Here is a 12205-nt window from a genome sequence, read left to right as displayed (position 1 = left end):
TGTAAAAATCAGAAGGGGCCCAGCGTGGGAGCCTAGCAGCTAAAGTTCTCGCTTTGTACACACCGGGATCCCCATAAGAGTGCCAGTTCTAATCCTGGCGGCCCCACTTCCCATCCAGCTCCCTGCCTGTGACCTGGGAAGGCAGTCGAAGACAGCCCAAAGCCTTGGGACCCTGCACCTATGTGGGAGACCTGGAGAAGACCCGGGATTATATGAGGAAAACACTCTGCTAAAATGTTTCCCACACATGTACAAAAAGGTAATAGAAACCCTGTGAGCTCCACGGCAACAGAGTGTGAAGGGGATGGACGTGGCGTGCCGGGGACGGGGCTGGATTGCAGCTTTGCCACAGAAAGAACAAATCTAGAGTCCCAACGATCCCAAGCCAGACTAAAGTTGGACTAAAGTTAGACGGGAGAGGGGCTGGACCCGCTACAGACAGACACTTCCCTTTCCATAAACTTGGTTTCTTTAAATAGCACATTTTAAAAATAGGATTCTGCCTGTGAAATGACTCTTAACTGCTACGAAAAATTACTGACTCTGGGAAAAAAAGACACAGGCAATCCTACCCCCCACACACATACTTGCTGCCACCCCACCCCAATGGAAAGTTCTTCCAGACCCCATAAAATGTGTGTGGTTCTAAACTCTCAGCTCTGGCAGCACATCCCAGGGACAGCAACCTCGGAGCCCAGACCTGGGAAACAAACCCCAGTGTCTGTCCCAGGAAAGACAGATCCATTGTGCGGCAGCCAGGCATGCAGGACGCAGGCCAGTGCCCACATGAATGACTGTCACTAACATCCGCTGAAGCCAAAGAAGCCAGACGCCAGGATCCATACAGCACGACCCCATTCATGGAAAAGTCCAGAGCAAGCAAAACCAGTCTATACAGACAGAAAGCAGATTAGTGGGTGTCTGGAGGTGGGGACTGGGAAGGGAGGCGCACACGCGGGGTGGTGCGTATCCATTTGTCAGAGTTCATAGCGGTGCCTTTTCCTATAAGTCTTCCCTGAGTGAAATTACTGTTTCCACCGAGACTGTCCGTAATCAGTCTGTAATTCTGTGGCGGGCGAGGGTGGGGGGAACCCCCGGCCACTACCTACAGCCAGGGACCCGAGCTGCAGGCCTCTCCCTGGTCTGGAGGGATGAGGATGGGCTGAGAGGATGTCCAGGAGCCGCCTGTCCCTCTGGGGGAGAGAGGAGGATCTGGAAGAGAGTGAGAGAATGGAAGCGGGAGGGGGTGAGTTGCGGGTTGCCATGCCCCAGGAGGTGGGAGGCAGAACTTACCTTCTGGTTCCTCTCCCCTCCTCTTCCTCTTGGCCTGTGGGGCTCTGGCTGGGGCCATCTGACCTACAAGGAAAACAAACTTGAAGCTTTGAGAGTTGGGGCCCCGAGCCCTCATTTCCTCCCTCTCTCCAGAGATACCTGGTGTGGGGGGGGGGGGCTGCATCCTCCAAGGCTTATGCTGTGAATGTTTGTTGAGCACATGCCCCCTGCAACAACTCCAAGAGTTTGGCCAGAAAGAGGGGAACCGGTCTCTGGGGGTGTCCTTCGCAAGGCAGGCAGGGACCCTGGCTGGCCACCCACAACCGGGCCCCCAAGGCATCTAGCAGGCGCTGCAGCCGGAACACAGCCATTCCCACAGATGGGCCCTCCTCAAACCCGATCACAGCCAGCTCCAGCCGGAAGCAGCCCAGGCTCTCCACAGGACACACCTGTGGGGACAGAATGACATGCTACCTCTGGATGAGGGCTTGACCCCAAATCGTCCCTCCTAGAATTGTTGGCCTATGGCCTAGGACAAGCTTTTTCAGCTCTTTGGGCCTGAAATTTCCTCATCTGTAAAATGAGGGTTGAAAAATCAGAGAAAGATCTTTCATCTTCTGATTCACTCCCAAGTGGCCACTATGGCTGGAACTGGCCAATCAGGAGCCAGCAGCTTCTCCTGGGTGTTCCAGGTGGGTACAGGGTCCCAAGGCTTTGGGTTCCAGTTGGTAGGAAACTGCAGGCAGGAGGTGAGCAGGGTTTGAAACTGTGTACTCTAGTATGGGATGGAGCCATGCTAGCTCTTCACTCTTGTGCCCAATGTCTGCCCTCACATGCTGGTTTTTATTAGTGAAAAGGTGAAAGATTTATACGATCTGAAGAGAAACCAGAATAAGGTATCTTTTGTTAGAATAAGGTATCTTGGGCCCGGCATGGTGACCCAGCAGCTAAAATCCTTGCCTTGGACGTGCTGGGATCCCATATGGGCACCGATTCTAATCCCGGCAGCCCTGCTTCCCATCCAGCTCCCTGCTTGTGGCCTGGGAAAGCAGTTGAGGATGGCCCAAAGCCTTGGGACCCTGCACCCACGTGGGAGACCCAGAAGAAACTCCTAGCTCCTTGCTTCAGACACACTCAACTCTGGCTGTTGTGGCCATTTGGGGAGTGAACCATTGGATGGAAGATCTTCCTCTCTGTCTTTCCTCTTATCTGTTTATCTGCCTTTCCAGTAAAAATTAATAAATCTTTAAAAAAATTAAGGTAACTTACTGCCATCTCCCAGAAATTAACAAACATATAAGTCTACAATGCCCAAGATACTGACTGCATGGATGTGTGATCTTTGTGCAGGGTGTAACTCCTATCCACACTTGATGGTCGTGCAAAGTTAACAGGGTTGGTACAGAATCCAGTCAGCTCTGCATCTACAAGGGTATTTGGGGCAGCAGCTAAGGCCACACCTGGGACAGCCACATCCTATATTGGAGAGCCTGCCTGGAGGCCTGTTTCTTACTGATGTACACCCTGGGAGGCAACAGGACAGACTCAACTAGTTGGCTGTCTGTCCCCATGTGGGAGACACGGTTTGAGTCCCACGTTCCTGGCTAGTACCTGGCCCACCCTAGCAACATCGGGAGAGTAAAGCAGCAGATGGGAGTCCACTCTGTCTCTATCTCCCTGCCTATCAAGTAAAGTGGAGTTTTTTAAATTTAAGATTTATGTTTGGGGGTCTGGTAGAATGGCTCAGTTGCTAAACCCTTACTTTGTATGTGCCAGGATCCTATTGGCACTGGTTTGTGTCCCAGTGGCTCCACTTCCCATCCAGCTCCCTGCCTGTTGCCTGGGAAAGTAGTAGAGAATGGCCCAAAGCCTGGGGATCCTGCATCCACATGGGAGACCCAGAAAAAGCTCCTGGCGTCAGATCAGCTCAGTTCTGTCTGTTGCAGCTGCCTGGGGAGTAAGCTCACAGACAGAAGATCTTTCTCTCTGTCTCTCCTTACCTGTGTAAATCTCACTTCCCAATAAATATAAAAAACCTTTAAATAAAAATTCTGTTTTATGTATTTGAAAGGCAAACTCAGAGAGAGGGGAAAAGAAGGAATTCTCCATCTGTTGGTTCACTCTCCAAATGGCTTTTTAAAAAAGATTTATTTATTTTTATTGGAAAGTCAGATATATACAGAGAAGGAGAGATAGGAAGATCTTCCACTGAATGATTTACTCCCCAAGTGAGCCGCAACAGTGGAACGGAGCCGATCAGGAGCCAGGAGCCTCCTCTGGGTCGCCCACGTGGGTGCAAGGTCCCAAGGCTATGGCCGTCCTCGACTACTTTCCCAGGTCACAGGCAGGGAGCTGGATGGGAAGTGGGGCCGTCAGGATTAGAATCGGTGCCCATAGGGGATGCCCGCACATGCAAGGCGAGGCCTTTAGCCTCTAGGCTACCACACTGAGTGCCCAAATGGCCTTTAATAGCCAGGGCTGGGTCAAGCTGAAGTCAGGAACTCAGATCTTCTGGGTCTTCCACATGCATGCAGGGACCTAGGAACATTAGTAGGGAGTTGGATTGGAAGTGGGAACAGTGGGAACTCAAAACCAGCTTCCATATGGAATATCTGTATTGCAGCATAGGTCCAGCCTGCTAGGACACAATGCTGGCCCAATAAATGGAAATGTGATAAAGGGTAGATAATCTACTTGACTCACAGTCTTTGAAGGAGACTACCACCCAGCAGCAGCAAGCACTATTTCAGTGTAACATCACCATCATCACCTGCTATTTGGTGTCAGTCACCTAGTTCTAGGTGCTAGAGACAGCAGGGAACACATTTGTCAGATGGGAGTTAGGGCCAGTGTATGGACCACCTTCCTCTGCTCCAGAACGTGTGCGTGTGTGTGTCTGCATGTGTGCGTCCACAGACACCCAAGGCCAATGGGTCCTTCCCGAGCGTCCAGGGCAGGGAGGAGCCAGTGACACACTCACCGAGAGATCCCCTGGAGTGTACAGGGTGCCATCACTTTGGTCTCCCTACAATTTTTAGGAAAAGGCAAGAAATGAAAAAAAAGCCCACGGGCTCTCATACACACACCTCCCCACCCTGAGCCCCCTCAACCACCCTGTCTGCCGGCTCCGCCTTCCCTCACCAACATCTTCATGATAGCCAAGAGGAAATAAAATGGTTCTCTCCGGCAGAGGGGGGTTCCCAGACCTCCCAAGAGCCCCCCAAGCAGGAGGATGGTCCAGAGAGGCCACATGGGCACCTTGCCCACTCCAAGGCTTTCTGCGGTCCCCGACCTATGATCCTGGAAAAAAAAAAAAAGAAAAAAAGAGAGAGCAGGTGGAAGGACTTGAGGTGGGTGAGGCCAGCTGCCTCCACTCTGCTGTCAGCACTGCGCAAGCCACAGGTACTTGAGCACCGCCTAGGGAGATGGTGCCCACAGAGGATGGAGACTGCAAGATCTGCCCCCATTGGGGCTTGAGGGTTTGAACTTCTAACAGTGCAAGCGTCCCCCGTCTATCTGGCTGGAAAATGTCCGTGCCAGGCCTTATCCAGGTCAACAGCTCGACTCTCATCTCATACTGTTCATATCAGGTTTTCCAGAATCCCTGGGCCTCCCTGGACCTGCCTGCACCTGTCTGAGCTCCCTTGCCCTTGGCATTCTGAGTCCATGTCTGACTGACCCAGCCTCTCTCCTTTCTGCTCTGGCTTTTTGTTCTTTGTCTTTCTCCACAGGTACCTGCCCCTCTGGGTTGTTAGTGTCAGAGGCCCTCCACTCCTCCCGCCCAGCACCCCCTCTTTCCCTCTCTCACCCTTTCGGAGGATCCTCCCTCTGGCCCCAGGCCTGACCTCCAATCTGGAGGAAGCCTTCACCCTCCTCTGGCGTAGGGAGAGCCACCACGCCCCTTGAACCTTGTCCTTCCCCACACCCAGCTGTGCTGTTAGGAGATAACAGCCTAAGAGGGACAAGTTGCTAGGCTGAGGGACGATGTCCAGGGAAAACAGGGACAATTCTGAATTCTGGGGTTCCTCAGGTGGGGCTGGGGCACAGACAGTGACTTGGGGAGGAAGTAAATTGAAGACCTGGGGTGCTCACTTCAGCAGCACATATGTTTACATTGGAAGAGATGGTCCGTGAGATTCTACAGCAACGGAAGTTCAAGCGTAGGGACCCCGATGCGGCGGGATTGTGGGGTCAGGGTCTCTAAGGAGACGGGCAACCGAAGGGGCGGCAGTAGCCAGAGAGGAAATCCCAGCGAAAGGCAGATTCGGAGAGACGGGGTTTTGAAGTGGCCAGAATTCGAGGAGAGGACTCTGAGAGGACGTGGACTTTGGGGGGTTCGGCGTCTGGAATCTTAAACTGGAGGAAAACACTGCGAACAAGGGATCCCACACACAGGGTTTCCTCACAGCCGCGTCTTCCGGGGTCGTGACGCGCAGCTCAAGCCCCGCCCCACGCAAGCAGGCCACACCGCCTACGTTTCCGGGGCGGGACCTTCCCGCCGCCAGTCCAGAGGCCACACCCCTTCGTTGCCCACGTGAGCCGTAAAGCACCGCTCGCGTCGCGACGCGACTCCTACGGCGCCTGCGCAGACCCAGAAAATCGGCTGGGGTGGCCGCGAAGTTTCCTTTTCCGGTAGTGGCGCCTCGAGGTCCGGATCGCGTGCTCGCAATCTGCAGCCATGCCGTCCAAGGGGCCGCTCCAGTCCGTGCAGGTCTTCGGACGCAAGGTGGGTCTGGAGTTAGGGGACGCGTGTGTTGGGGGGGAGGCCTGCGGGGCGGGCGGGGAGGCGAGGCCTGGGTCGCCATGAGCCCGGCTGCTCACGCGCCTCTCGCCGGCTCCCCTGCTTGCTCTCTGCAGAAGACGGCCACGGCTGTGGCTCACTGCAAACGGGGCAACGGGCTCATCAAGGTGAACGGGCGGCCGCTGGAGATGATCGAGCCGCGCACGCTGCAGTACAAGGTGCTGGGTCGGGTTCTGGGGGTCGGCAAGGGTCGAAAGACCCCCGCCGGGTGGAAACAGCGACGTAGACGGAGCTCGCGGTTCAGAAGCACTAAAAAGAGAAAAATTTGGGGGAGGGAAAGTGGGAGGTTGGTTTTGAGAGCAGCAATTATATCTAACATAGATTGTGGGTGGGGCAGAAAGTAGGCCGAGATGTGAGTACCATACTGGGCTTTGTAAGCAGAAGGTTGTGTTGGTGCTGAATTTCAAATATCCAAAGTTTGAATGTGGGGAAGTGTCAGACAACACAATAGCTCAGCTGCTTTGTAGGATAAAAAGATGAGGGCTTCGGGAACCTCTTGGGTGGCTGATTGTGAATCGTGTGGCTGGATACCAGGACGGTTGGCGCCAGTGCATTCTGTTGCACTTGGGGGCCCACACCCCCGGCTCCCAACCTGCGAGGGAATTTGGGGGTGTTTCCAGAACACATTGGGGGGATCTCAGGTCCTGAGTGGGGACACCTGGAGGGAGCCTTCTGCTATGTTATTCCCGGTTCTGGCTCTACTGGTGGAGCGGGGCGTGCAGCCACAGTGAGGCCCCCTTCCAGTTTGGCGTGGAAGCTGGTGAGGGCATTCCTGAGCCTCACAGAAATGAGGAGTGAATACTTGGGGTGGCCAAGCTTATTCCTCTGGGCACCCCTGTCCCCCCAGCTTTTGGAGCCCGTCCTGCTTCTGGGCAAGGAGAGGTTTGCCGGCGTGGACATCCGTGTCCGTGTGAAGGGTGGTGGTCACGTGGCGCAGATCTATGGTGAGTGTTGGAGGTGGGCGCGGGTGTGAGGGAACCCTGTGGGCACAGAGCCTTCAGGAAATTCACGAGCCATCTGCTATGTGTCTTCCCTCCAGCCATCCGCCAGTCCATCTCCAAAGCGCTGGTGGCCTATTACCAGAAATGTGAGTGAGCGGGCATGGGTCCTTTGCAGGGGACAGACTGGGCCGCTGCTGTGGGTGTGCCCTGTGGCCAAGGTGTCCCCATGGGGTCTGGACTGTCCTGTTCTCATCTCCAGATGTGGATGAGGCTTCCAAGAAGGAGATCAAAGACATCCTGATCCAGTATGACCGTACCCTGCTGGTTGCTGATCCCCGCCGCTGCGAGTCCAAGAAGTTTGGAGGCCCTGGCGCCCGCGCTCGCTACCAGAAATCCTACCGATAGGCCTGCACCAGGATCGGGGGTTGGCTTTATAATAAATGGAGGTTGTGGGATTTTAAGGTTGTGAGAGCTGTGCTGTGGTCTTCTGTCATGGTGGGTCTTAGGACGGAGCGTGGGAGGACAGTCCTGGAGTCTCAGGAGTGATGACCTGGCGAATGTGGCTGGATGGGGTGGTCTGGCCTGCACTCCGGTCAGTCCAGGGAATGAGATATATCCCTTTGAGGTCACGAGTCCCCCACCAGTGCTGGATCTTTAGTTTCAATCCCTTTGTTGTTATTTGCATGGCACATGTGGAAAGAAAAAGGAAATACATAGTGACCTTTGAAGATGGGTAGGAAGAGACCAGGTAGACACTAAGAAGGCACCAACTTAAGACTGCAGGTTTGTTAGGGCCTTTGAAAAGATCTGTGATCCGTTGGTTCACTCAGATGGCTGTCATGGCCAGGCCTGGCCCAGGCTAAAGCCAGGAATTCAGCCAGTCTCCTGTGAGTGTGGCAGTGGCTTGGGTGCCTGAGCCGTCTGCTGCCTGTGAGCTTTCTGCTAACATGGAATTGGGAACCCAGAGATAATGCAGACTGCTAGATGGAGGTGTGCCCAATCATGTCCAAGACCCACTCAGTGCCAGTTCACTTTTTTTTAAGGATTGATTTCTGTATTTGAAAGTTATAGAGGAAATACTGAGACCTTCCATCTACTAATTCACTTTTTCAGTGGCCAGCAGCTCCTGGTTCATCCTCCTGGCTGACAGGCTTGGGGCAATCTTCCGCTGCCTCCCAATCCCCAGGTGCGTTAGCAGGGAGCAGGATCTCACCCACGTGGGGTAGAGTTTAACCCGTACGGTGATGTCGGCCCTTGTCTTAACTTTTACAGTCTTTGAAAGGTAGAGTTACAGATCTCTTCCATGCTCCGGCTGGTTCACTGCCCAAGTGGCCGCAAGAGTTGGCAGCTTGATCCCCCGTGTGGGTGGCCTCTGATGCTTTCCCAGTTAGGTTTGATGTCTGCCTCAGCTTGGCCCACTCTATCTAGTGGTCAGATGCCCTGGGGTGAGTAGAGTGGGAAAGACAGAATAACAACCTCTCTGTGGGAGTTGACTTCTCAAGTGGCTGACCACCAGGCGAGGCTGGGGTTCTGGAGCTCTTTGGGCCTCTATCGTCTGGGACGCAAGAGCCAGAGTACCCGAGCCCCTGCAGCTCCCTTCCCAAGCGCGTTAGCAGGGACTTGGACTCCCAGGGCAGGATGCTGTTGTCACAGGCAGCCAGTCGCCTAGCTTGCTGTGCCCCAAAGGAAGACCTTTGTAAGTTTTTTTTTTTTGGAAAGTTAGATATACAGAGAAAGATCTTATGTCCGTTGAGTCACTCCCCGAGTCACTCCTGTAGCTGTGTCGACTTTGAAGCCAAGAGCCAGGGGCTTCTAGGTCTCCCATGTGGGTGCAGGGTCCCAAGGCTTTGGGCTTTTTTTTGACTGCTTTCCCAGGCCATAGGCAGGGAGCTGGATAGGAAGCGGGGTCCAAATGAGATCATGGTGTGTTCAAGGGGAAGACTTAATTAAGCCACTGGGCTTCTGCGCTGGGCCCTGGCAAATTTTTGTATAATGCCAACCTATGATGTAGATCTTTGTAAGGCTGGTGCGAGGGCTTCCACAGACTTAAGGACTTCCATCTGAGTCCTGGCATGTTGAAGTTTCAGGGCAGGTCAGCCTTTTCTGTATTTCCCATCATGGTCTGGCACTCGTCCTGCTGTTCTCCCTCCTTGGGTTGTGTCCTGGATCATTGGTACCTCTGGCCTCCTGCAAGCAGGTCTGGTTAAGGCTCCTTGACCATTTACCTGGTGTGTAGAAAGCTTCTATCCACTGGCTGCTTTTGCACTTGACCGAATGACCCAGGCTCTGGAAAGCTGTAGACGTTGAACTTGAACAACCCTGTCTCCAGCATAGGCCACGGGAGCCCAGTCGCTGAGCTCGACTCAGGCCTTCCATTGTGATGTGCAGGCCTTTAACCTGGGGGATTTTTTAAGATTCTGAGGACATGTCCAACTGTTGTGCCTTCTGTGGAGTAAGGACCAGCAGAGAAGTTTAGTGTTTTTCCAAAATCCAACTGCTGCTCAGGCTTGCAGTGCCCTGAGGCCTCTCTGCCCCCTCTGAGGGAAGGGTGGCTGTCGAGGAGAGACTTCTCTGAGGGACCCCCCCGTTCCCGCAGGTGGCCAGAGACCCTGCAGGACAGAGGGTCCCTTGCCAAAATGGTTGAGTGCTCGTGCTGTCCATCGCACTGGGCTGTCCTGCCCTGGCTCTCTGGGAAGTTGTAGGTCTGCTGTGAAGACAGATAGCACTCCACACCCACCAGGTACAAGGACAGTGTGGGCCTTGAGTCCAGGAGGCCTGTCTCCTAGTCCAAGCTTGGCAGTAACCTGGCAGTTGCCACCTGTCCCATCCTACTCCACAGAGGCAGAGACTGTCTACTCAAACTGGTGGAAGCAGCACTGGCAGCTATATGACGGGATTTTAATCTGAAAGATTTTTTAAGATGTATTTATTTTATTACAAAGTCAGGTATACAGAGAGGAGGAGAGACAGGAAGATCTTCATCCAATGATTCACTCCCCAAGTGAGTCGCAACGGCCGGTGCGCGCCGATCCGATGCCCGGAGCCAGGAACCTCTTCTGGGTCTCCCACGTGGTTGCAGGGTCCCAAAGCTTCGGGCCGTCCTCAACTGCTTTCCCAGGCCACAAGCAGGGAGCTGGATGGGAAATGGAGCTGCCTGGATTAGAACTGGCACGCCCATATGGGATCCCGGGGCTTTCAAGGCGAGGACTTTAGCCACTAGGCCACGCCGCAGGGCCCTTAATCTGAAAGATTTAGACAAAAGGAGAGAAGATCATCCATCCTGCAATTCACTCCCTAAACCGACAGTGGTCAGAGCTGATCCTATCAGGAGCCAGAACCTTCTGGGTCTCCACATGGGTGCAGGATCCCAAGGCTTTGAGTGATCCTCTACTACCACAAGCAGAGAGCTGCATGCCAAGTGAGGTAGCTGGCCGTTAGCTGGTGTCCCTGAGTGCTGTTTGCAGGTGGAGGTTTAGCTAGGAGCCATCATGCTGGCTGATGGGATCAGTTGTTTCACAGCCGGTTAAGCTGCCATGAGTGATGCTTTCTGTCCCAGCCGCTCCCACGGACACATGGGAAAGCCTCGGAAGGTGCTGAATGCTTGGGCCCCCGCACTTAGGTGGGAGATCCAGATGGGGGGCCAGCCTCCTGGTTTCCACCTGGCCCTTGGTGGCCATTTGGGGATAGGCCAGTGGTTGGAAGACTTCCCTGTCCCTCGGCCTTTCATAAGCAGGTATTCTTGAAAGGTTTTATTTCCTCTGGTGTCTGACCATCAACTTTCAGAGACGCCCCACCTCCCAGCTCTCTGGCCATCTTTCCGCATTCACGTGGTCCCCTCACAAATAAAACTTCTGTTTGCAACAACAACAAAAAAGCATTTCCTCAAAGATGCCTCCACCTGTGAGTTTACGCAAACCTCAAAACGTTTCCACTGCAGGGCTGGGCCAGGCTGAAGTCAGGAACTTGCCTGGGTTTCCTGTGTGGGTAACTTGGTTCCTGGCTGCCTCCCAGGTGCAATGACAGGAAGTTAGGTGTGTGCCTCACAACAGCTGCCGTCCCCACTCTCTTTTCCCTTCTTCCATGAATGCTTTGCAGCCCTGAAATATGTTAAGAATTGGAAGGAATGTGGATTTTTTTTAAAAAGATTTATTTTTATTGGAAAGGCGGATATACAGATAGGAAAGACAGGAAGATCTTCTGTCCGATGGTTCACTGAGTCAATCCAAAGCAAGGAGCCTCTTCCAGGTTTCCCACGTGGGTGCGGGGTCCCCAAGGCTTTGGGCCATCCTTGACTGCTTTCCCAGGCCACAAGCAGGGAACTGGATGGGAAGCGGAGCCACTGGGATTAGAACCGGTGACCATATGGGATCCCCTTGCGTGCAAGGCGAGGACCTCAACCACTACACTATAGCACCAGGCCTAGGCTGTGGATTTAGTGACCTTAGAGGCTCCCCAGCCCTATTTTGTGAGGAAAGGGAGTAGCTTGCCAGAGCCAGTGTGTGGTGGGTAAGTGACGATCACAGGCTGGTGGTGTGGTCCCAGGGGCAGAAGCTCCTGTACCTACTCCAAAGGGCACAGTTTGAGGAGGGAGGGGCTGGAATCAGCCTGGGGCAGAGGCGTGGGCTTGTGGGATCAGACAGATACCTGTTCCTGGCAGGCTGGAGTCATTAGGTGAGCTCCCTGGGGGAGGTGACATCAGCTGGCCTGCTGGAGCTGAGCTGGAGCTGGCTGAGGGTCTAGTTGACTGTTCAGTCTTGCCCCTCTCCCTGAACACCTGCTGGACTGCCTGTTAGCGCAGGGGCATTGCAGTGACCACAGCCCACTTCCGTCTCCCCAGAAGTCACAGGCAGTGAAGCATGTGTCGCCAAATAGAGCTGGAACGGAAGTGGGTGACCAACCTGGAGCGCTTGGGAAGCCTCACTGCTATGTGGGGGAGGGGTGACCCCTACTTCAGTTAGCAGCTTTGGGCTGTCCTCAACTGCTTTCCCAGGCCACAAGCAGGGGGCTGGATGGGAAGTGGAGCTGCCGGGATTAGAACCGGTGCCCATATGGGATCCCGGCGCATTCAAGGTGAGGATTTTAGCCACTAGACCACGCCGCAGCCCCCCTGGGGAGTCCTGCACTCTGATGCATCTGCTCCCTGCAACCACATGCAGTTACCAAGCTGGGCTGCGGGAGGCTGAGCAGGTCC

At 54.2% G+C, this 12205-nt stretch overlaps 1 protein-coding gene and 1 long non-coding RNA gene across 2 annotated transcripts; one reads left to right on the top strand and one right to left on the bottom strand.

Moving 5' to 3' along the window:
- Nucleotides 1-1095: 1095 nt before the first annotated feature.
- Nucleotides 1096-4507, bottom strand: LOC131482213 (uncharacterized). The gene is made up of 4 exons (XR_009246810.1): nucleotides 4414-4507; nucleotides 4253-4297; nucleotides 1294-1356; nucleotides 1096-1212 (listed from the first exon to the last, which is right to left on the bottom strand). It is a non-coding gene; the product is annotated as an uncharacterized LOC131482213 (long non-coding RNA).
- A 1330-nt stretch (nucleotides 4508-5837) lies between these two features.
- RPS16 (ribosomal protein S16) lies at nucleotides 5838-7480 on the top strand. Its single transcript, XM_058674180.1, has 5 exons — nucleotides 5838-5998; nucleotides 6130-6231; nucleotides 6921-7017; nucleotides 7113-7160; nucleotides 7274-7480. The coding sequence occupies exons 1-5, from the start codon at nucleotides 5951-5953 to the stop codon at nucleotides 7417-7419; spliced, it is 441 nt and encodes a 146-aa protein (XP_058530163.1). The 5' UTR covers nucleotides 5838-5950; the 3' UTR covers nucleotides 7420-7480.
- Nucleotides 7481-12205: the final 4725 nt, after the last annotated feature.

This window comes from Ochotona princeps, chromosome 16, assembly GCF_030435755.1.
Source record: "Ochotona princeps isolate mOchPri1 chromosome 16, mOchPri1.hap1, whole genome shotgun sequence".
Lineage (NCBI taxonomy): Eukaryota > Metazoa > Chordata > Mammalia > Lagomorpha > Ochotonidae > Ochotona > Ochotona princeps.
The sequence above is the reverse complement of the archived record's forward strand: the minus strand, read 5'-3'. Positions and strand labels throughout refer to the sequence as shown.

Coding starts and splice junctions, on each gene's coding strand:
- RPS16 (XM_058674180.1), top strand. CDS start 5,951: ATGCCGTCCAAGGGGCCGCTCCAGTCCGTGCAGGTCTTCGGACGCAAG. Junction 6,232..6,920: donor CGCGCACGCTGCAGTACAAG/GTGCTGGGTCGG, acceptor CTGTCCCCCCAG/CTTTTGGAGCCCGTCCTGCT. Junction 7,161..7,273: donor GGTGGCCTATTACCAGAAAT/GTGAGTGAGCGG, acceptor TCTCATCTCCAG/ATGTGGATGAGGCTTCCAAG.